Source organism: Gadus morhua, chromosome 1, assembly GCF_902167405.1.
Source record: "Gadus morhua chromosome 1, gadMor3.0, whole genome shotgun sequence".
NCBI lineage: Eukaryota > Metazoa > Chordata > Actinopteri > Gadiformes > Gadidae > Gadus > Gadus morhua.
This window is the reverse complement of record NC_044048.1, coordinates 28227046-28251382: the sequence shown is the minus strand read 5'-3', so window position 1 is coordinate 28251382 and position 24337 is coordinate 28227046. Positions and strand designations below refer to the sequence as shown.

At 44.5% G+C, this 24337-nt stretch overlaps 1 protein-coding gene across 2 annotated transcripts in view; it reads right to left on the bottom strand.

The window, feature by feature from the left end:
* Positions 1-16803, bottom strand: part of cpne5a (copine Va) — a 64850-nt gene extending 48047 nt beyond the window's left edge. For both annotated transcript variants that reach the window (XM_030364207.1, XM_030364218.1), the window contains exons 1-4: positions 16408-16803; positions 6337-6377; positions 5128-5174; positions 1094-1197 (exon numbers count right to left, since the gene is read on the bottom strand). In XM_030364207.1, coding sequence (XP_030220067.1) covers positions 1094-1197; positions 5128-5174; positions 6337-6377; positions 16408-16517 — 302 coding nt within the window. In that variant the 5' untranslated portion in view covers positions 16518-16803. The remainder of the gene's footprint in view (positions 1-1093; positions 1198-5127; positions 5175-6336; positions 6378-16407) is intronic.
* Positions 16804-24337: the final 7534 nt, after the last annotated feature.

The following is a 24337-nucleotide window of genomic DNA, read 5'->3' as shown; positions in this document are numbered from 1 at the left end:
TTACCGCCACCGCTGCTGCCGGAGCCACACAGTGGCATCACTCAGGAACAAGAATTAATGAAGATTCTTAAAAAACATCCCCAGAGTCCCACTCAACAAGATCTGAGTGTATATACACCCAGGGGTAGGGGGACACTGTGGAGCTCATCTATTCAGGATGCGAGACGAGGGGAGGGAAAGAGCAGACTGAAGAAAAAGATTGCCTATTCATTCTCAGGGCGCTCAATAGGAAGTCCCTCTGTGCCGATCTGGCGACTGATCTCTGGCCATGGAGAGGGGGGTGGGTGGGGGAGGGAGAGAGCGGACATGGGCCTCATCCTCACTGGACGTATCATTAGACGCTTGCTTGGCTTACCGACAGCAGAGAGATAGAGGTAAAACTTTGTGTGAGATATTGGCTATCTTTCCCCTACACTTGAAAATCAAGGTACTGAGGGGATGAATAAGTGCTTGGCGTTCAGAGATAGAGAGAGAGATAGAGAGATAGAGAGGGAGAGAGAGAGAGAGAGAGAGAGAGAGAGGGAGAGAGAGAGAGAGAGAGAGAGAGATAGAGAGATAGAGAGGGAGAGAGAGAGAGAGAGAGAGAGAGAGAGAGAGAGAGAGAGAGATAGAGAGATAGAGAGGGAGAGAGAGAGAGAGAGAGAGAGAGAGAGAGAGAGAGAGAGAGGGAGAGAGAGAGAGAGAGAGAGAGGGAGGGAGAGAGAGAGGGAGAGAGAGAGAGAGAGAGAGAGAGAGAGAGAGAGAGAGAGAGAGAGAGAGAGAGAGAGAGAGAGAGAGAGAGAGAGAGAGAGAGAGAGAGAGAGAGAGAGAGAGAGAGAGAGAGAGGGAGCGAGAGAGAGAGAGAAAGCAAGAGACTGAGAGCTGAGTTAGTAGCAAGGGAGTGAATTTGTGCAGAACTGAAAAAGAGTGGAGAGAGACACAGAAAAAGGCAAAAGAGAGAGAGAAATAGTGATGCTAGGCCTTTGGGATAAGGGGGAGAGAGTTGAGTGGAGGGTTGGTGTAGGTTGTGGTGGTGGGAGTTGCTCGCGTGAGAAACACACACACACCGACTCGGTGCATCCTCAGAGGACCGGTTTCAAAAAGATTCACTCACACGTCAAAGCGCAGGTTCTGCTTCTCCTCAAAGAAGTAGTCCAGGATGTACTTTCTGACAAAGTCCGGGTTTAGCGTGTTGTCTATCACCTCCGTCCTCCCGAACTGGATCCGAACCGAGGGAGAGAGAGAGACACGAAGAGAGAGCGAGAGAGATGAAGAGTGAAGGAGAGAGAGAGAGATGAAGAGTGAGGGCGAGAGAGAGAGATGAAGAGTGAGGAAGAGAGAGAGATGAAGAGTGAGGGAGAGAGAGAGATGAAGAGTGAGGAATAGAGAGCGAGATAAAGGGAAAGGGATGCAAGAGACAGCAGAGAGCCAGAGAGAGGTTTGGAAAGATGTAAAATAAGAGTTGGAAATAAGTCGAGAGAGAGAGAGAGAGAGCGTCAGGAGGTGCGACATCACACCCTGTGCCACTGCATCGTTACCTCATCCTCAAGCTTCCCCTCCCCCGCCGACGACCCCGTGAGGTGACACAACTGGAGCAACACTTAATGATCACACCCATGCCAGCCCCCCTCTGCAACCCCCAAGCCTCCTCCTTATTGTATAAGCAATGGTACAAGCTGCAGCCGCACCACTATATGTACTCCAATTACCCAGGATTCATTAATAACTCAGTCGTCCATTTACGGCGACACTGAAACACTCCTTTAACGGCGATCAGCCGAATGGGGGGGCCTTAACGTAGCCGCTCGACAGGGGGGGGGGGATACTCCGCTACAGTCCACAACCCTGAGTTGCTTTTATCGCATTAAGTACGCACCCTGTCAGGCCCCGCGGGAGCACGCGCTGCATGCTACACTAGCAGATGACAAACCGCCCTGCGTGTGGTGTGGCGGCAGGAGAGGAAGAAGGAGGGGAGGACTGCAGGGGGGGGGGGGGGGGGGGGGGGTAGGAGTGCAGGGGGGGGGGGGGGGAGCACGGGCCCGGTGCTGTCACGGGCCGAGACCTTGGGAAGATGTGATGTGCGGAGAGACTAAATCAATAGGGAAACAGTGAACCCCGCCCCCCAACCCGGACACACATTGACTTACATGCACACACACACACACACACACATGCACAGGTACATGCCCACACACACACACACACACACACAAAAACAAGACACCATCAGACGCACACACAATCAGACACAGACACACAAACAATCAGACACACACACATGCAGATACATGCCAACACACACACAATCAGACACACACACACAAACACATGCATGCATACAAATAGACACACACACACACACAGGTACGCACAAGCGCACACTCAATGTGTCCAGATTATGAATAATTCATGGTGGGAGGACTGACTTTGAGCTGCATAAATAAATGATACCAAGTAGAAAGTGGTTCAGAAAACTGACACAGTGAATAAATAATAGTGGAGTTAAGGCTTAATGAGGAGGCGGAACTGCGGGATTATGGTGGCATCAGATCCACGCAAGAGGCACACATACACGCACACACACACACACACACACACACACACACACACACATAAACCCACACAGAAGATCCCTCACACATTCTTGAATATTGGCTAGAGACAGGATAATGCGCAGGTGTTCAAAATCCATTCGCGCAGGTATATATGGCAAAACGTGGGCACGGGGGGTTTATGGAGATATAAAGAGTGTATAGCGCCTAATCTTAAATTAAGTCCAAGTTGTGGAACGCTATGCTTCCCCCTTCATCCTGATGTCCTTCTTTCGGAAGCTAACTCCACATTTTTCTTTGGCAGGTAGGAGGAGTAGAGCCGGGAATTTGTGGGTCTTGAGCCCCGCCGATGGCTGAGAGCCAAACTCATATCCAGAGCCGTCTGAGGCCCATTTGAGTGGCGAAAGGAGAAGAGTCAGCACTGGGACTAAGAATTGCCACCCGAGGAAATCACACACGCCCTCCCCTGCCACGTACTTCTGCTTACTTTATAACACGCACAGCAGAATATCTAGGCCAGCGGAGCCGCGCAACATGATGAGCTGTCAGATCAAAGCTTTCTGCAGGGAATACGCTGTATACAAGACCTCGCCATCCATTAGTATTAACGAGTATACTACATTGCGGTCTCATTTGTGGGTAGAAATATTAAATTAGTAGTACAGGTGCCATGCCTGTTAACAGGGGTTAGGAATGATGGTGTGGTTTCTATTGCCAAAACAAACTAATATAAAGTGGACTTTATAAGGGGTGTGAATCTCTGAATAATGATTGTTTACATTGAGCAATGTTTGGATATACTGATTAGCGACAAAATGTATATAGACAAGCTGCTGTACAGACAATTATGCAGTTGATAACTAACTAGCATAACATCAATACATCACAATATCACAATCACAATATGCCAGTATCCAGAATTGACTGGCATAAATTCAAGAATATTTATAGATTATAGACAGATCTAAGGCTTTTGAACCTATCATTCAGGGCATGAGGATGCTTTGCATTGTGTTCTGTTTGGTTTGGTGGCAAATATTTTGTATGTGTTGTCTGAGGGTGTTAAAAATAACCAAGAAGGAAAAATAACACAGTTCTCATGCAGGAGGGTGAATGACTGGTAGTGGATAGGAACCCCCCAGACACAGACACACACACACACTAACACACACACACACACACACACACACACACACACACACACACACACACACACACACACACACACACACACACACACACACACACACACACACGCACACACACACTAACACACACTAACACATACACACGCATACACATACACACTCACTCACGCACAGACACGCATACACATACACACATACACACACACATACACAGACACAAACAAAGTCATCAACACACATACACATACACGCACGTACTCACACTCACACACGCACACACTCGCACATACAGTAGTGGTGGAGGATAGTTGGATAACAGTCGGTGGTGACATTGAGCCGGGTTAAGACCAGCCATATCTCCTCTGTCGGGGGACAGGATCCAAACCCACAACGTGTGTCAGAGGCAAGCAACAAAGAGCTCAGTCCGCACATTGAGCCACCCCCACCACCGTGCCTTTCTCTCCTCATTCACAGTGTCGTGTCCCTGCTAGGGTTAGAGACCCCCAGAGACAGCCTCCTTCACAGCCTGTGAGGTAGCCGTCTGGGACACTGCTTGAGCTCGCACTCTGCTAGCATGTGTTGGTCGACCCCCTAGAATGAGATCAAGCAGCCGTGAGGTGGTGTGGTTTGTGGGAGCTCTGTCTGTACCGGGGGAGACAGGAAAGGGGAGTGGCCCTATTAGTAGACAGCTGAATTCATGACAGGTGCTTCCAAGCACTGATCACCTGTCTTATCTTCTCCAGAAACAGCTGGAGGAAGGTGAGAGGAGTTGAATGAGGCGACGGATTGTTATTTTTTTTGGACGGCTGGATGTAGGTTTGCCAAACACATTTCTGCACATACAAAAATAAACTGTGGGTTGTCCGTTTTGCCACCCGTTGTCATTTTGCTCCTGTACAGGGCGCGTTTCGGTTGACACCAAGCTCCCCCCGATAATGAGGGGCAGCGGTGTCATTACTATGCCATAGGTGTGTTTGTTTGAGCGAGAGCCTCCCTGCTGTCAAGCCGAGGCACAAAGGTCACTGGGCGCATGTTTCCTCTGCATGTTAAACAGCCCACCGGGGCCTGGCCGCAGCACCAGGGCGAACCATCACCTTGGATCGTCCTCCTCATCCAGTAGATGGTTGCGGGGGTTTGGAGATTACCAAAAATAATCTTAAGTGTGAATCATCAAGCACTCCATGCCCTAGAAGTTTAGGTTATTTCGGGTTGTGGCAAACGTCAAAGGCTCACCCAGACGGTTTAACGCGGTGGAATAAGTGGCGGCCAGGCCCAGCAATGCATGAATATTTATAGGGTTGATCAATGCTGAGTGATTGGCCAGTGTTGGGGGAATGCAGGGCGCTGGGGGGGGGGGGCTGTGCTGGCAGATTCTAGGTCAGGTGAGGGGAGAAGAGAGAGACTAGCTAGACTGGAGCCAGCAGAGAAAAAAGGCTTTCATGACTTACCTCTCTCCACTGTTTGCACTCCACTCCCTGGGTGTACAGTACGACCACTGAGAGAGACACAGAGATTGAGCCAGCGACAGAGAGAGTGAGAGTCAGAGAGATAAAGAGGGATAGAAAGAGAGATGGAAATAATTAAACGATAAACATAGCCCTTTCCTAGAACACGCTATACAGTGCAGAACACAGACCACCAACCACCGTTTTCCAGCTGTATTCATATTTCATAGATGATTAACACGTTACAAGCTGTAAAATATGAATGCACGGTTACCGTGTAAAAACTCAACTTTTGCTTTGTTTGCTTTGTATTCGTTTACCGCTCATCATCAAAATCCCCCACAATACACCTTGTTGCGTTGACACCCTGACGCAGTGTGGAAGAGGATGTGATCCCGGTGCATGTCAAGCCCTAGGCGTGATCTCCACGGGTTAACAAGGAACAGCCGGTTATGGTGGAAGTCACGCAGCGCAACGCAATTAAAACACAACAGATTGTTAACAGGGGGGTCCGCCCGGGTCCTACGGCGGCCGTGACTCGTAAAGTCGGGGGGGATGGAGTCGGGGAAAGGGTGCGTACAAGGGCAACAAGACCTGTCACACGTCCTGTGCGGGCCTCCATGCCTCCGCAAGAATACAAATCAGTTCCAGGGAGGTATTTAGCCCCTGGTTGCTATTTACTTCCAAAATGAAGGTAAGAAAAAATAAAAAAGGTGTTGACTCCCAAGCCCGTTCTGCGGAGTGATTCCTGTGTTCGCCCGCTGCCACGACACGTGTACGGTAATGGCTTAACGGGGAGGCGGGTAATGGCGGGCCCTGGGGGCCCGCAAGATGGTGGCTTGGAGTCTAACCGAAAGAAGACTATTTGTATTCAAAGGGTGACTTTCTATATCCTGTATGCATTAAGGTACTTTCGGTGGCTCTCGTAAGCAGGGCCCTGTCACATCATTGTGCAAATGTAATGCGGTTATTGAAAGAACACTTTGAAACAGTGGCGGTGAACTGAATCTCAGTTAAGCTCGCTGAAAGAGAATCTGAGGATGCGTGTGAAATGAAAGGGTTGTTAATGCGTCGCATTCTCACTGAACCCGCTCACTTGCCGAGATGTAATGAGAGGTGAGATGCCTTTCCGTCACTTTACTGCTGATTGCTCACCAACTTTTCTATTCAACTATGTCTGTGTTGAATATGGATTTCATGTTGTTGACTTACGTGGGTCTGATTTGGAGAATGTGTCTCTGTCCAAAAGACTCCTGCAAGAGAAGAAAAGACAGAGAGGACGATGTCAGAAATTAGATTCAATCTTAGAGCTGGTGAGTTATCTTTATCAAATTGCAGCAATTTCGGTGATTAATTTGCACATTTCTATTATGCATGAAGTAATAAAGAAACTGATAAGGGTTATTTTTTGTGTCATACTTTCCTAAAAACTCTTTTGAAAATCATCTTCTGGATGGTTTATTTGTACCTCAGGACAGTTCGTTACCCTCATGTCTTCAAAGAAGGACATGGGGGAATAAGAATCTGTCTGCAGATTTTTTGAAGGTTTTTCCATGCAGCATGAGTGTAGCTTGCAGCTAGTAAACAAAGCAGAGAGGAGGTGCACTCTAACTCTGGTTTATACCTTACTCATCCTCCCTTTAAATGCCACTGCAGTTGCTGTCAAAAAAAACAGTTAAATCAATTTTGAATGAATGGTGTGATGTGTAGCATGGATGCAATCAAACAATTGCCTCCCGGTTCCAATCGAGAGGTAGATGAGAAGAATACAACTTCAGCACTAAAATTGGCGAATGATGCACCAATAAATCTGCCATGTTTCCAATTCAGAGTTCTGGACCGCAATGTCAAATAACGGTGCACTGGAGAATGGCTGTCTCTTTGGTGGAGAGCACAAGAACCGTGATGAATGTGTATGACATTGTAAAACTCGATTCAAGCAACCTGATCATCACTTATTGAAACATAATTCTGTCATTCCGGAATCAGAAGCCATCGTCACATCATGGTAGACTGGTACAAAGACGTCAGAGACAGCTTAATTTGGGTCACGGCGTTAGCGAAGACTGACCTCACCACAGTTGGTACATTGTCACTGTAATTATCACAGAGGAAAAATAAAGTCAGACTCCACTTGCGGCCCTCATGTCTGACCCACCTGGTTGTTGTCTGCCATCCATTCCACTCATCCAATTAGCCTGTCCATCACCTTCAGTCTATGTACTCACATGGAACAGAGGGGAGGGATAATTGCCAATGTCATTTCAACCAATGCAGATAATTAACCTAAAGACAACAACAGATAACCCACTGGGCCGAACCCCAGCCAATCTGCTCGCTCGAAAACCCAAGCAAATCTCATCGTTTCGAAATCCCCATCCCGTAAAACACAAGCCCATTTCCAGACAATAGGTCCATCTTCTGATAATTCAGGCACTTCTTCTGTTCTGCTCTGATATGAGTGTAATAATGTTGTCTTTTCTTTAAACTCTAAGGAGGCATAGACCTGATCAGTGTTCCGTTGGCCCAATAGTGGACGTGTGATGTGATTATTTTCAGTACATTAGGTTGAGTTTGTACATCTTCAGCTCTTAATTTTTAATTAGCAGGAAGTAGGCTATCATTTGTTTCCACCAAGGAAAATTGAGCATGAAAACGTACAATGTGTGATGGATTCTCTGATTCAGAGAGTTTCTGTCTCTGCCCATGCATCCAGTTAAGATTAAGTAAACTGACCTTATGCATACCTTATAATAATAAATAATAATAATAATAATACATTTAATTTAGAGGCGCCTTTCAAGACACCCAAGGTCACCTTACAGAGCATATAGTCATCATACATTTTTTAAAAAGCAAGACATTGTGGAAAAAATAAATAAATAAATAAATAAACACAAGCAATAAGAAATAAATAAAAAAAATAAAAAAAACAATCAAAACAGTGATCAGTTAGATGTTGTGTGCGAGTTTGAACAAGTGAGTTTTGAGTTGTGACTTGAAGGTTGTGCATACCTTACGCATTTTGATATATTTTCCCTCACTTCCCTCATAAATACCTCTAAGCAAAGGTGCCTACCATATAAAGTTGAAGTCCCTTAACACCCCCATATATGCATTTTGATGGCTGCCCTCATTTGAGGGCAGCCAATCTTAAATACCCTGAATTCACTTCACTCAGTCACACGTTTTTGTGCTTGGTTATTAATGATTTCTGACAAGTCTACTATATATAGACCTTGTTAGTCTCTCTGAGAAATGTCAAAATCCTAATGGTTAGGAAAGATTGCTCCGTTATAGTGGAGATAATTCACCTGAATATGATTGGGCATAACAATGTGGTAGAGCATTAAAATGTGGGAATTACAATGTTCCTATTCGCTTGTCCCTAAAAAGGATAGGACTTATCAGTTACGGTTGAGTGTATCTCTGCATTAGCAAACACACATTTAGCGTAGCTCTGTAATCAGAGATAAAAAAAAGCAAGGCAAGGATGGCTTTCCACTTTCTCATTAGGCGTTCACTTTTTCCAAGCATTCTTGTTATGTTCCTTTTAAAAAAACAACCATTTTCTCTCCTCTAAAGGCCAAATTAAACTTCTGCATCCTGCACGTATGCAAAGACCCTTGGAGATCCAGTAAATGGGCCTTTTGTCGGTTGATAACAAAGCTTTGCAATGAGTCCTCCCTCTTTGTGGAGTAAGTAATCACCGATTGGGCGAGCGGGGAAGGAGCATAGTGTTTTGTTACGTCCACAAAACACAAAAATATAATGATTGCACCCCAAAAAAATCGAAACACTGTATTTACACTTGGTCGTGATACACCAACATATCCATGTGAAAATGATATTGCAAAACATAATTTTCACGTGGATAGATTGCTTTTCAAAAATATAATCAATGGAGCAGGGTCCCGATTCTCTTTTCCTTATTTGCCCGTCGTTTGATGGATATTTGGGGTTTCAAACCCCCTTGTGAGTACGTTAACATAACGTTGGGGGAGAAATGCAGGCAGTTCTGCAAAGATGTTTGCATAACAATGTGTGCCAAGATCTGTGTCATGTGAGGCACGGATGTTCACAAACGTACTGTAGTCAGAACTGTGGATCCATCTTCAGACACCTCAATGTGAGAGGAGATACATTTGGCCCATTTAAGTAGAGCCATTTGTGTAACAAAAAGATAAACAGCTTGTTCTACCTATAATGCATCTGGGTTATCTTTCTCAAACTCTTTTTCCATACAAGATGAAAGCAAATCTGAGAAAATAACATATTCCTAAAAGCTTTACTAAATGAATTCCGTACTGCGTGAGGCTAATTGGATTTCGTTTATCTAGCTCCAGCGTGATAGGGATGCATGATCATGCAGAGAGCTCTAAATGCTACATTTGTCCCCCAGGCCTTTCCCTCATTACACCCAGGATATTTAGACATTCTGGTGTCTCTATTAGCCACAGATACATCTGCTAACCTTCGCCGTGATGGCAGCAGGTGTCTCCTTCACCACCATCTGTTTAATTATTAAGTTTCTGGTCATCATGGGACCCTCCAGGTCCACACTATCCAACACAGAATAATCTCTGAACGGGCATCCTGTAAGTAGAGTGAATCTCAAACATAAAAACCAAACAACTCTTTACTGGTCCAGTAAATGGGGACACGTCGTGGATAGGCTCCAATGCGTGCACCAATGCCGATTCTCTGAGGCTACGTGACTGTGTCTGCTTAATGTTTGGACCGGGAATAATACCCTTGCTAATTGCATGCTGTGACAGTCTGTGTGGTGATAGCTGACATCTGAGAGTTAGTGGGGAAGATTTGAATGTAGATACTATGACACTGGAAGGGTACTTTCCACAGAGCTTATTGTAAATGCATTCCAATTACACCTCATCTAGTGTCTGTTCGTGTGAAAAGGCCTGAGCTGTCAATCTGTTTTCACTCATTTATATGCAAAATTATGCACATGCATTAATGTACATACACCATATTTGCACACATAGACACTAACACTACAGATAAACTCAAACATACTCTAACACATACACATAAACATACACATACACAGACTCATAAATTTGCATACCGAGTGGATGGCACATCATTTACTAACTTCAGAGTCAAGCACAGTTAAGCTTCCAAAGTGTGTGCGGCATTTAGCTTTTTGAACTAGCACTGTGAGTGAGGTGATACAGAGGATGGTGGGATGGGGGGGAGGGGATGGGGGGCAGGGGCGGCAGTGAACAACATGTGGTAGAAGCAGAGAGGAGGAAGTGTGCAATCGGTGGTGACACAGCGTAGGCCTGCAATAAGCTACATTTGGTGACAAAAACACAATAGGAGATGGCTGAGGCACTGTAATTAGCATGACTCGCTGACTACTAGAATTGTAAGAAGCGTGCATTTTAAATATACCCATCAAATGATAATGCGATCACCACCCTTAATATCTTGCGCACAGCCCCCACAAGACACACAATGAACGAGGTGCTGAATATGACAGCTCTCCAAGCACTGAAACATGGACAGGTGTGAGTGTAACCTGAGGAGAATAGACCCGCTTAGCGCTGTGCTCAGCCAATCAGTAAGCATTCATCATCCGTATAATAAGTGGTGAAATCAGCTTTGAAACGAACCCTCAGCTGCCAAAACCCAGCACAGACCTTGCATCAGCTTCTCCACACCCCAAAGCCGAACAAGGTCAAGCAACCCCCCCCCCCACTGCAGAAAGCCAACCACAACGCCCTCAAAACTATTCTGGAAGCTCCCTGGAAATACCAGGAAAAAATAAAAAATGAAAAGGCGCCGTCATTATTTGCCTAGAGTGATTTGAACTGCATGCAATATGTCCCTGTTACCCCGACCAAATCAACACTCGAGGACTGCACCACCAGGGAACCTGCAGAGTGTTAACACCCACAGGCACGGCGCCACCGTCTCGCCAGAGGTAGCCCCCCCATGCCTGCCCTGGCCGCCGTTCCGTATGCTTTCATCCTAAATGAGAATATATCAATAACAAAGACACTGCCACGGGCAACACTGCCTGGGCTCCAAACTCATTTTCACTGTGTCACGGGTTCATGCATAATTATTCACTCCATCGACCTGTGAGACTCGCCGAATGCATTCTTTACATCGTCAAAATTAGAAAAAGAACTTCCCCTGTGTGTTGACATGGGCCAATCCCCTCGCTGCTTCGCCGCCATTAAAACACCGGTGCAGTGTCGAGGAGTGCCATTACTAAACATGAGAGCTTCACACTCTCAGGTGTGTCGTCGTCCCCCACCCTACACATGCTTCACGCTACATTGCTATTTGCAAATCGTGTTCTCGTTCAGGGCGCTCCTCGATTCATATTTCGTTCTCCGGTGCTGGAACACGAAACCAATTCATTTAAACTTATGAGTTTTCTTAATAGTCGCGGAAACACAAGAGGGCGTTCCATCCAAGAAACCAGGTCACATAGTTTGATTTGAATAATTACAGCAGACTATAGAGAGCTGATACACATAATCTGAAACTCAATGCATCGAGCCAAGACTACAGATGAATGTCGTAAAGGAGGCGAGAGAAAATACAATGAAATAAACACTGGGTTAGTTACGCAGATCGAATTCCCATTCCTGCTCACCAACAATTGTTTTTGACAGATCGAGCCGTGAAGTCACATGTTCTAATCATTACAGCACCACATTGATTCCCTGTGGGTATACGCGCATGTGTGTGTGTGTGTATGTGTGTGTGTTTGCATATGTGTGTGTGGGTGTGTATTAGGGCTATTAAGTTCTGGTTGGTTGGTTGGTTGGTTGTCGATATGCATTTGTTCGACCAAATACTCATTGGTCGGATAATCGCTGGTGGTACTTTCATTATGAAATAAACGCTTCTTAGTCCATTATTTTTAGGGGAGGGAAATATGCAGGCTGATGTAGCCTATTACATTTTTAGTGATAGGCTATATTTTGTTTAGAAAAACATTAATTATCAATAAAAATAATATTCAAGGCTCCGTAGTTTCTGTGATAATAATAACTGTATGGTTTTATAGACTTTAAATTTAAGGGTGACTACTCACTGAACTGACATTTACCCAGCTACAAACTAATTTACTCCATGTCACGTCTGGCAGCATGTGGTTAAAAAGAACGACGAAAAAATAAAAACTGTAGGCCTCGTTTTTTTTTTCAGGTTGTCTGCGCCGCTCTGCCAACTTTTGTGTTTAACGCCCTGTAGGCTTTGAGTGTGAACCTATCAGACTTGGTACCTCGGCACGCGTAGCAGCGTCAACCATTGGGACCCAATACATAAAAACACAGAATCCAATGGTCCGACTCTGCTCGGTGCGGCCCTTAGTAGCTAGCGGGGTGTGATCCGCTTCATGCGCCGACCCCAGTAAACACGTAGCCCTGCGTTTTGTGACGCCTTCAAACACCTCCCTCCCACGTGTCCAATTGTATTGGACGCATTATCGTGAGGGGCAAGGGATTGTGTGAAGGCTCGCGACGTGGTGAAGGGACGAACATTGAACTTCGGTCAACTTTATGCAAATGTGAGGGTAGTGCTTGTGATTGGACAATCACCATTCGGCGATAACTGCTTGACCATACAGACTGAACATCCAGCCTGTAATATAGAAGCTCTGCCCTTACTAAGTCAGACTCTTGACCATGAGCAGAGCTGAAACCAAGAGACTAAGGCCCAATACCATTTCTACCCCTTCCCCTTACCCCTCCCCCTTGTTTTGAAGGGGTAAGGGGAAGGGGTAAGGGGAAGGGGTAAGGGGAAGGGGTAAGGGGAAGGGGTAAGGGGTAGAAATGGGATTGGGTCAAGAGCTACTCCAAAGTAGCTCATACAGGATAGTTAGGCTACCAGGTAGAATAGAGTGCACTACTACTTATTAAGGTAAAAGGAGAGATAATTGTGCAGCTAATTTATTTTTCAATAACTTTTTATCATTTCTGCCAACTCTACGACCAATCAATCGGTCGTAGAGTTGGTTGAATTTCCGTCAACCAAGATTTTCTTAAGTTGACTACAGCCCTAGTGTGTATGTATGTGTGTGTGTGTGTGTGTCGGGGGGGAGGTTTAAATGACAGGAATGCTACAAGATGTTGATCGACCCTGGAGAATGTAGCAATCAGCCGCCTTCCACATACATTGAGGTCTTTCCCTGGCTGCCGTTTATAAGTGGATGGTCCAAGTAATGTGACCTCCGTGATCTTGTGTTTCGGTAGGTAATGAATCCCTGGGGACCAGAGTGGCCCGGTCACATTAAATCCTCCCAGCTGTGGAATACATTGATTGGTGCAGTGGTCCTCTAACCAATCCATCCTGGAAAATGAATGGCTATGCTGGAGCACGGAGGCACCGTAGGAAAACATTAGCGAACGTGGTGACATTAGTGTCACACCGGGAACAGAAAATGTTTTGTGCAAGCCGTAAACACCATATTAGTCCTGCAGACGGGCACCCGGGATGTTGATGAATCACCCCGGTCATGTTTGGCTACTGAAAGGCTTGTTGCTTTTGTGTCTTTGACCCGGTGAACTAGTGCAGAATACTGTAAGCTCCAGGCAACTCTCTACCTTCTTTGGTTAGTACGGACTGGAATTAGTTACACTCAGGACTGAAACTAAGGATCATGTGGATGAATTGAGTGATGAAAATGTATAGATCTTTCATATTAATTTTTGGCCTACAATGGGCAGGCAAGATAATACTGTAATTTCATTATATTTCAAAAGTTATGTGCACTGCACAGTTGTGCCATTTAAACTGGTTTTGAGATCGAATTAGTTGTGGTGTGTATTAAGATAAAACAACAATTCTCGAAAGATTCTCAGAAATGTTGAATCCCATTGATTGTCTATGTTATTTCAGACTTTGACACTAGAAGCTAGTTAGTTTATGATTTTTCACCATCTGTTACACCATAAAGGGACAATTCAGAACTACACCACTATACCGTAGCTAGAACCTTACTAGACATATCGCGCTTAACAATACTTGAGAGTTCAGCTTGCACTATTATGACGTATTATGCCATATTGCCACATACCACAAGACACACACACAAACACACACACACACACACATAAAGGGAGCTCTCTTCAGTCTCCTGCAGTCATTTCTTCTTCATGTTAGAAAACAAAACCCTCCCAAATGAAGTAGCTTTGGGCCAGCTGTGTGAGCTGACCTATATGAGAGAAACCAGCCAAAGAGAGACAGAGCGAGGAGAAACACTTCTATCGCTCTGTTATCAACTGAGAAAGTGAGTGTTTTTTTTCCATGCCTCCGGTTTGTAAGCCCGCACAACTGCAGTGGGGGTATGAAGAGGTGCCGAGGAGAGAGGTGAGAGATGCATTGCAATTCTCGGTTTCGCCGCAATCTCAGAGCCCCCACAGCCGTGCCGAATCAATTACACAGTGGTGTGGTGCTGTTTGCTCTCCTCTACGGAGTATGCTCATTTCTCTTTGTTATGCAGACTGGTGGCTGTGAAAGCCCTGGAGGAGAGATATGGAAAGAACTTTGGCCCGTTTATTTAGTTTTTGTTTTGATTATTTGGTCCGTGTGCAGATATTTCACGAGGTTAATCCTTCAATTGGGTTGGTTTGCTTTTCAACAGTTTTTTAAATGTCATTAATATTCATTCATATTATTTTGCATTCAAAACTAATAGAAAAAGCTCCATGGAGCGAAAAAGGAAAATAGTCATCTGAAGCAGAGAATATTTTAAGACCATGAAAAGTTTTTCTCTGTAATAGCGCTGTGTCCTGTAGCAAGGCAGAAGGGAATTACAGATCACCATAGCCAGAAGGCTCTCGCACAGGAGCCCACAGCAGCATAATGAGCATACTAAGAAATATTCAAGTTACACAAAGAATGCTCAACACACGTCGTGCACAAACACACACATATACACACACAAATCGACACATAACAATCCGAAACACAGTCATATGGTTGGGTTACAGGTTAAGACATATGCATCACAAGTGCACACACCCACTCTCAACACAACTCAACACATGTTCACCCACTCTTGCTCCAGAAGTTCACGTTATGTAGCATTTTGTGTTAATGCACAGTAGAGCAGAAACCTATGCAAGATTGAGTCATGGCATGAGTCCCACTGTGCTTAGAGGTATCTATAGGCCTATACTCATCCATTATATATTGTATGAAAAATTCTGTAAAAAAAATGTAAAATCTGTGTCTTCTACTGTCTTGTACTAACACAGGTTATGATATTTAGGTTAAGATAACCATGGTTCTGCAAAACCAAATGTCAATAATATTCTCTTCAATCTATTTTCTTTATTCATATATATCAAGTAAAGATTTGATGAAATTGTATTAAATAAAATACATTCAATGTGGCACATGAATCAGGTTAATTTAACCAACTCGGACAAGCCATTGAATTTCAAAATAGACATTGCAACATAGATATGTACAAATAGAAAGCTGTAAATTGGAGTGCCTAACAGCCTATATTGAATACTGTAATGGTGTTGGCTACAGTGAGAAAAAAACGTTGCTACTGAACCTTATGAGAAATCAATACGTAATGATGTCAATAATCCTGTCAATGTGTAGGCCTATCTATAATGCTCCCTTTATAACGTTGTATTCTATTAATTTACTGTGTAGTGAATAGCCAGACGTTGCTGTATCTATCTGTTTCTGCTGGATTTTTAAAGCGTTCCCAGCGCTCATTGCACCACACCCAATTTAACAATGTCAAGTGTCCTTATGAAGTAACGACCAACTACAGAAATGTATATCACATAGCCTACTGAAGTACTATTAGGTATGTTTACAACATGTTCATATTGGTCATTTATGGTAAAAATGTATATTCCCATTTGCATGCACTTTGCCTCAAGGGAGACACCGGCCGACCAACTCCCAACGGTCGATGTGGCACGCGACTCTCGAGGCGGGAAAGGGAAACACTGACTAACAGCCAACCAAGCGACGCGTTAGGATGCTTCACTGGAACCTTAAAACTCGTTTAAATGTAACCCCTACCCAAGTTTATCACTACAAAGACACTAGCTCTAGGGCGTCGATATAACCCCCTCTAACCAGAAATCTAGAAATTGTTTGTACAGTTTGAATATATTACTATATATTCAAACTATATATTCATAAGCCTACCATAGTTACTACAGGGCTTGCATAGCTTAACTCCAAGTGCTGAATCTCGTCAACGCTCACGGATCCAGACCGAAAGTCTGATGCAGAGGCACGGCGACATGAGCGACTCTGACTTACCTGCATGACACGGTGATTTCAACTTTGGTGGCCGGGATGCTGCCCGTTATGGGATCGAAGTCACAGACTGTGGCCATGGCCTCCAGTTTGTCCATAACGTCTCCCTCCATATGTGCGGGAGACCCGGGACTGCTCCCCGGTTCGCACAGCCTCGCCACAAGTGTGTTTCCCCGAGAGCCGAGAGTGATGAATGTGGTGGAGAAAAGGCACGGAGAGAGAGTGCGGTCAGATGTTTGAAGTCATCTCCACCGGAGTGTGATCACCATTAACGCCGGTTCAATTTGGAACCAGCAAAAATCTGCCAATTGACTTGGCGATTGGAAAATTGCGTGCAGGTCTGCGTGTGAACTTCGCAGTTTACATGTAAAGACTGGTCTGGTCTCTCCTGGTGTTGGAGGGCTTGGAAACTCTCCGCCCGCTCTCCCCCCTCCTCCTCCCGAACTCCACCCACTTTCTGCATTCTTTCACATGCGGCAGTGACTTCTACTCAAACATACATTACAACGTTTGACAATTATTGGCGTATATTATTCCTACGCGGGACCCATGAAAAGCTAACCTCTTCGTCGAAGCATATACATTGTTAGTTTTTACAAATGTCCGACGAAATGAATATGGATAAAACGACCGCGGTTTAAAACTAATTTTCTGTCTGTGCACAATCAGAACCTGGACAGCTCCGCGCTATCGGTGCTTTTACTTTGAAGTTGTCGTATCAATTGAAATCATGGTTGTATGTCTACTCAAGGGTATATTATGACATAATATATACGGATATCATTGCAAACTATTTCGATCTTCTAAGTAGCCTAGTTATTCGTTAACTAGAGTGAAAGTGGAGTGTCTATTCGTTCGTTAACTAAATCGAAGGTGGCGTCTCTATTTACCTCGTTGTTTTTAGACGCCAAAGCCATCGTGGGTCCTGTGTGGTTGTTTAGACACATCTGAAACATTTATGTGTACACGGATCTGTTTATACAGGGCAGCAATATACTTCTCCGAATACATCAGACAGAACATTCCTCGGGACTTTCTATTTTTGTGATTGTTCCCTCTGCATATAATGAGAATTTGTTTATCATAAACAATGCAAACACTGTATCCCCTTAGTGATGCAAGCAATGTTATGGTCGAATGGAAATTATAATAAATTAACCACTCCGACACCTTTTCAGGACGTCACCTTGCCTTATCATAATTTCTGACGCTTTTAACTGTGTGAACGTTCTTAATGCATGCATTGGCCATAGAAAAACGTCTAAATAATGTAAGCAAAAAGTACACACACCTGCATATTCACACAAACACACAGACATAGCTACACAAACACATGTACACACACACACACACACACACACACTTTCATAAATAAGCGCACACATAAGCAAATCAGGCCCTTTCCATTAAACCACGAGTTCCCCAGGCAATCCATCACACTCCAGGTGGCCCAGTGGGCCTCGGCAGGCATTGTGGGAGGGCTGAACAGGGTGGAAATGCACCACTTACCATGCACATGGAATCCATGTGTGCTACTGATTGGGAGGTCAGTGCTGCTCACAGCTCCTGGAAGCACGTACACTCTGCTTCATGATACCCTGCATAATTAGGACCCTTGGTGCCATCGAGGAACTCACTATTCAAAGCTTCCATTAGACAACCAACCCCCACCGCACAGCCTCTCGTTTTTCCTCTCTCCCCAGGTCACACCAAGGCGGGGGCGGAGGGAGGGGGGGGGCGGACTGGTCCGTCCCTGCCTGGGGGAAGGTGTAATTACACAGGACCTCGTTTGGGTCTCAGCGGGGGTTGTTGGCAACGTGAACGGTTTTAGTGGCCTTCCTTCCCGGAGCTGAGACCAACTAGCCGTTGGAAGTATGCAAGGATGGATAAAACCCCCAGACCCTCTGGATGAAGTATTGATAGCCTTTAAACCTTACCATGGGAATCGAATGTCCGGGAACAGGAACCTCAGAGCCCAGCTGTTGGAAGAACTGAGGGCAGACTGAGAAAAAATATTAATTAAGAATTATCTATATACATATATATATATGTATATACATATATATGATATATTAATAGCAGTAACTTAAAACTATACGTTCTATGTTGCCTCTCCAATCGTCGGTTCAATGCATACAGTGAACACTGTATTGCCTGAAATCTTCTGACACATTTCTGTGCAGGTTTCACAGTCCAGTGGAGTCATACCTTTATCCCCCAGTCCAGGTCCAGAAACCTTGGGCAGAAGAATGAAATACAGAAACCAAGAGAGCGTGGATTTGAGGAGAGTCTTAACCCAAAGACCTCTCCCTTCTGAAGTGGAAAACAGAGAAAATGATTCATCTCTGCCGGTTTCCATAAAGCATCGACGAAGAATTCTCTGCAACTCGCCAATGTCAAATAATATGTCTTGCATTGATATGTATACAACAAAACAACTACATTGAAGGATATGTTCTTTCGTGTTTTATGTTATAAATCGATAAGGCCCTTTTGCTTATGGAAACATGAAACCTGTTTATTTACTCATTTACTTATTCTACACTGAGCGCTAATCCCTCCAGCAAGATGACACCCCATACACTTCTTTACAGAGCAGTCTGCGCTTTGCACATGACGCAGTGCCGCAGGCGGTACATATGGGCCCGTAATCCAGATCGCTTGAGAAGTATTGGGAGCCTCACTACACAATATGCTTAACTGCTCCATTGCTCTGTTGTATTGCCTGGCTTAGTGACAGGAAAAAAGGGGGGGAACGACAAAGATCCAGCTATTGAAGACCAATGGACCATCCACATACTCTAAGGAAGGCAAAGCTGGGCTCTGGCTCATTCATCTTGCAATTGACGGTGAGACAACCGGTTGTCAACCACACGGCTTTAAAGAAAGCATCAAAGCATCAGAGGAGGGGGGAAAAGGATGTATGTGTATGTGTGTGTGTGTGTGTGTGTGTGTGTGTGTGTGTGTGTGTGTGTGTGTGTGTGTGTGTGTGTGTGTGTGTGTGTGTGTGTGTGTGTGTGTGTGTGTGTGTGTGTGTGTCTGTCTGTGTGTGTGTGTGTGTGTTTGCGTGTGTGTGCGTGTGAGTGTGTGTGTGTGTGTGTGTGTGTGTGCGTGCATGTGTGTGTGCGTGTGTGTATGTGTATGTGAGTTTTTGTTTGTGTGTGAGTATGTATGTGTGAGTATGTGTGTGCATGTGTATGTGTAGCAGTGCTCATCATTCAGACCCTGTTACAGAGAGTTAATCCCTCTCTCTGATTGAGCGGTGGTAGCGTGCATAGCCTCGACTCCTGTCACGGGAGCAGCATGGTGTGTCCGTTCATGTTGGCGGCAGAAAATAGCCTTGTTTCAGTGTATTAACAACGCTCCGTATCACTGTCTTACTGTGAGTCCACTGAATTTATGACATATGTGACTCGTTTATGTGCAATGGACAATTGGCTGTCAGTGAATGTCAAGCATAAATAAAGTGTTGCTAGGGAATTAAACCAAAGACCGCAAACAAAAAATCTTTAGGTATCATTTTAAGACAGATATAGTGCATGCTAGTATTTCTAGTTGAGGGTTGGAACACAATATTAAAGATTGTGGCATAAATGTTGGTGATTTTCTCGGGACAGGATCATTCAAATTGCTTTTTGATAATAAACAAATCTGTGTGTTTATTGAATGCTGTCTTGCATGTGGAAAGCAGAAGTTTTCATCATTCCGCACTGTGATTGCAGAAATGCCTCTGCATTTTAATAAAAGGAAATAATATTGTAGGCACATCTCATATCCTCTAACGGATTTACTGGCTAGCCATATGTGACAGCTCGGAGAATTCAGCAGAAGAGCCCGCCGAATGGAACGGCCGTGAGATTGGTTCAGAAATGACAGGCACCTTAATTCTAAGTCTGCAGCATACAGGTGCCTCAACTTTGAACCCTGCCAATCTAAGTCAACCAAAGGGTATCAACGGTGATGTCAAGCAAGACAGCACACTCCACCAACCAAGCAATGACAACTCCAAACCAATATTTAACCAAGACTGACGAAGTTGCGCCATCCAGTAGATACACGTTCAAATGGCAACCAACCACAGATTTCACATGAAAGCAATTAAATGGATGTGATCTGTGAAATCAGCCGGTGATGTGGTCGGTTGGTGGAAATGAATGGGTGGAGAGAATACAATAAAATACAATTTCTTGGTGGAATGAATGAAGAGCAGCTGCCGGCGTAGCACCTCATTACACTCTGCACATCCGTTTGCTCCGAGCAAGACCGGCAAATAGTGTGCCAACATGTTGTGATGCATCGCTCCTGGTTCGCTCTGGTCCGACCGGAGGGTTTCCAGGTAATTTCATTGCAGGTTGATGCTTCATATTTGAAGTTTGGTGATGTAGAACTAACTCTGCATGGCCTCAGATGACGCACACACACTCATGTCCGGAGGAAACACAGAATCACCCCTCCCTACAGCCTGCCTGTTTCATCTCCTTCTCTGCAACCTTTCTTAGCAGCCACTGTGTCACTTCATTCAAATGCCAAGATGTCAGCAGCCTCCTAACCAAAAAGAAGAGCCCTCGTCAATGATTCCTTCAGCGGAGGAATAGGAGACCTGTATGTACAGGAGTAATCAGGATTGAGGTCATTTTCTTTTCCTTGTGAGGGATTTTTAAACAACATGGGACTTGCAACAGCCTCTCCCCTCCTGGCTTGCAGACAACAGTATGACCTATATCCAGCCATTCCTGAGCATATCGTCCCCATCATTATCATCATCATCTATATATTCAATCGGGTCACTCTTAATCAGGAGATCCTCGAGTGGAGCCTTAAACCCTTTGATGAGCCGCCATCATCTTAAATGAGAATACTGTTCACATTGGCAGCATCATCTCTGTTTTTTCTTCTTTTAAATATATCTGTGTACCATGAGGCAACTGATATGTACCATTACTGCTCTGCTCTGTGAAGTGTGAGTAGTGTATGCTTGGTAAGTTAATTATTTTATTTTATCATATATATTTTATTGGCAAAAGCAAAAGTCCTTCAGGACATAGATCATAAACATTGTATGCATCTGGACATTTGCTAAGGTCTATAAGGTATCACTAATATGTATGGAGCCAGATATTATTAATAATAATATACAATGCTGTATATTATTAACTTTCTTATTGGTGCTATATTCTTGCTGTTCCTGTATAGTATCCCTTCAAGATTACAATTAATGTAAATATGCCTGCATCTGTGTATACGTTTTTGTGTGTATTATGTGTATCAAAAACAAAGAATTCATATGCAACCATCTATGCAGAAATTGCAAAAAAAGTTCAAATGGTATCAAATTGGTGCCAATTCAGAAGAAACTGCAAGATTGAAAGGCTTTTTAATGAAAATGTTTTCTTGAAACATTGGCTGAGGTCTAATAATAACAAATAATCCACATTATCATCATCCTCCTCTTCCTTATTACCATCATCAACATCTTCTAAGAAGTAATTTACAGCTATAAATCAGTGATGAGGAACACTCTTTCATAAATGATGATTGTGCCAGAGCATAATCTTACGGCATATATAACAGCAGTGCTCTTTAAACATGTTGCCTAAATGATTGCCAGATTGTGTCTTTGACATATAATCGTGAAGAAATATTTTCACAAAGATTTTGTCTCGGTTATTTTACGCTGATGAAAAAAAAAATCGAAACGGTATAGTGATAAAAACACATATGATTCAAAGAAAACACAGACAGCATACAAACTGTAAAGTCACAACAAGACCTATCCATATTGTGTCCTCTAAATCTTGCCCATTAACGTGATGTATTTGTAATCATTAACCAGCTGGTTTTATAAAGCATTTAGCCACCAGATGTCACTAATTGTTATTCTCCTAGAGGACAGCTATTTCAATTAAACTATTTAATCTCTTAATTAAAACCAGAATTCCAATTAGTATACCATAGTTCAGATCATTAACATCTATGACAAATACAACACAGATCTCTTTTACACCAGGGACTTTTTACAACTGAAGCTGAACTTGATAAGGGAAACAAAAGGATCTCTATCAAAATCATTAATCTTTGCCATTCCCGTGATGTATATTGTTCCAAACTAGGGGAAGCAGAGAAGGAAGAGACAAGCCAGAGTCTTTTATCCACTGAGCAACTCCCCCTTTCACCCACCAAGGGAAGGGAGTTGCATCTTTCAGCTGTTTCCTTTTTCCTTTCTCAGAGCTATATCCATGCAAATCAGTATGTTATCCCCTTGCTCTCTCTCACTCGCTCTCTCTCTCTCTCTCTCTCTCTCTCTCTCTCTCTCTCTCTCTCTCCATAATTTTCTCAGAGCTATATCCATGCAAATCATTACGATATTCCCCTGCACACTCTCTCTCTCTCTCTCTCTCTCTCTCTCTCTCTCTCTCTCTCTCTCTCTCTCTCTCTCTCTCCCTCTCCCTCTCCCTCTCTTTCTCCCTCTGCCATCCCTCTCTCTCTCTCCCTCTCTCTTATCCTCCCTATCTCTCTTTCTCTCTTTCCCTCTCTCTCTCTCTCTCTCTCTCTCTCTCTCTCTCTCTCTCTCTCTCTCTCTCTCTCTCTCTCTCTCTCTCTCTCTCTCTCTCTCTCTCTCTCTCTCTCTTTTCCTCCCTCTCTCTCTCTCTCTCTCTCTCCATCATTTGAATGGAAAGGAAACAGAGACAGTAATGTTGGAACGTTACCACTGCAAACCGCACTAAAGTAGACATAAAAAAGTAATGCCACCTATAGTTCCCAGAGGAGAGGCCACGGATCGTGACCGCCTGCCTTACCGAGAAGACTCACACTGGGAAGGCAAACCGCTAGGGTCCCACCATGGAGAGATAACCCCCCTAATACAGGCCCTCCACCCAACCCAATAATATCAACCCCCATCCGGTTGCATAACCTCCCTCTTTGAGCACGCCGGAGCAGGGTGTTTCTAATTGGTGATTGTATAACGGGGAACTCTCTCTCTCTCTCTTTCTCTCTCTCTGGAGCCATGGACAGTATTTCTATATATCTCTATACATATAGAGATATATAGAGATACTGTATGTACATACCTACATAACATCTCCATACACCGCACATGGCATGACAGTGTGATCTATGTACCCGTGAGCCCAGAGCCCTTTCTAACCCTCTCGGCGCCGATCCCTGGATAATGAAGTGGTTCGGCTCCAAGACCTCCCGCAGCCTGGGCCTGTGCCCCTTAGTGGCAGAGCAATGCTCATGGTGTGAAGGATGCTCCCGGCTGCGAGTGGCCATCAGGGGCTGGCCCATCACAAAGACAGCAGGACCCTGGAGATCTGATGGGCCGACGCGGACCCATGGAGAGCCCAGGGGCGTCATCAGCGGATAGAAGCTCACCACAATGAGGGGGAAGAGCCGTGTCCCATGGTACAGATGCTTGTACCATCGCCCTTTGTAGGCGAGAAAAGAAACATGGCCGGTGAATATCCATTCTAATGACAGTTCATGCTTTTTGATATATTCAGTGTAGGTTATGAATAGATTTTGTGGTGGTGGAAGGGTGGGTGATGGTGGTGGTGGTTGGGTGGGTTATGTTGGCGGTTGGGTGGGTGGTGAAGGATGTGGTGCTTGGGTGGGTGATGGTGCTTGGGTGTGGGGGGAAGGTGGTTACTGTAAGCCGTTAAGTCACCAATAATGTATTTGGCGCAGAAAATCCCCCTTCTGTTACTTTAAAGATCTGCCAAGAGATGGTTGGGTTTAGGAGCACAGAACCTTTCCAATGTCTACACTTAAAGGACAAACCTGGTTATTTAATTTCGTTATCACTTAAACCCCCCCAATTTAATAACCAAAAGCGGTCATGTTTCTTCTGCTGCTCCTAAGCACCAACTGTCTAGGGTACAGCAGATAGACATCTCTGGGTTTTGGGATTTCCATTGTTGCCTGAAAGTAC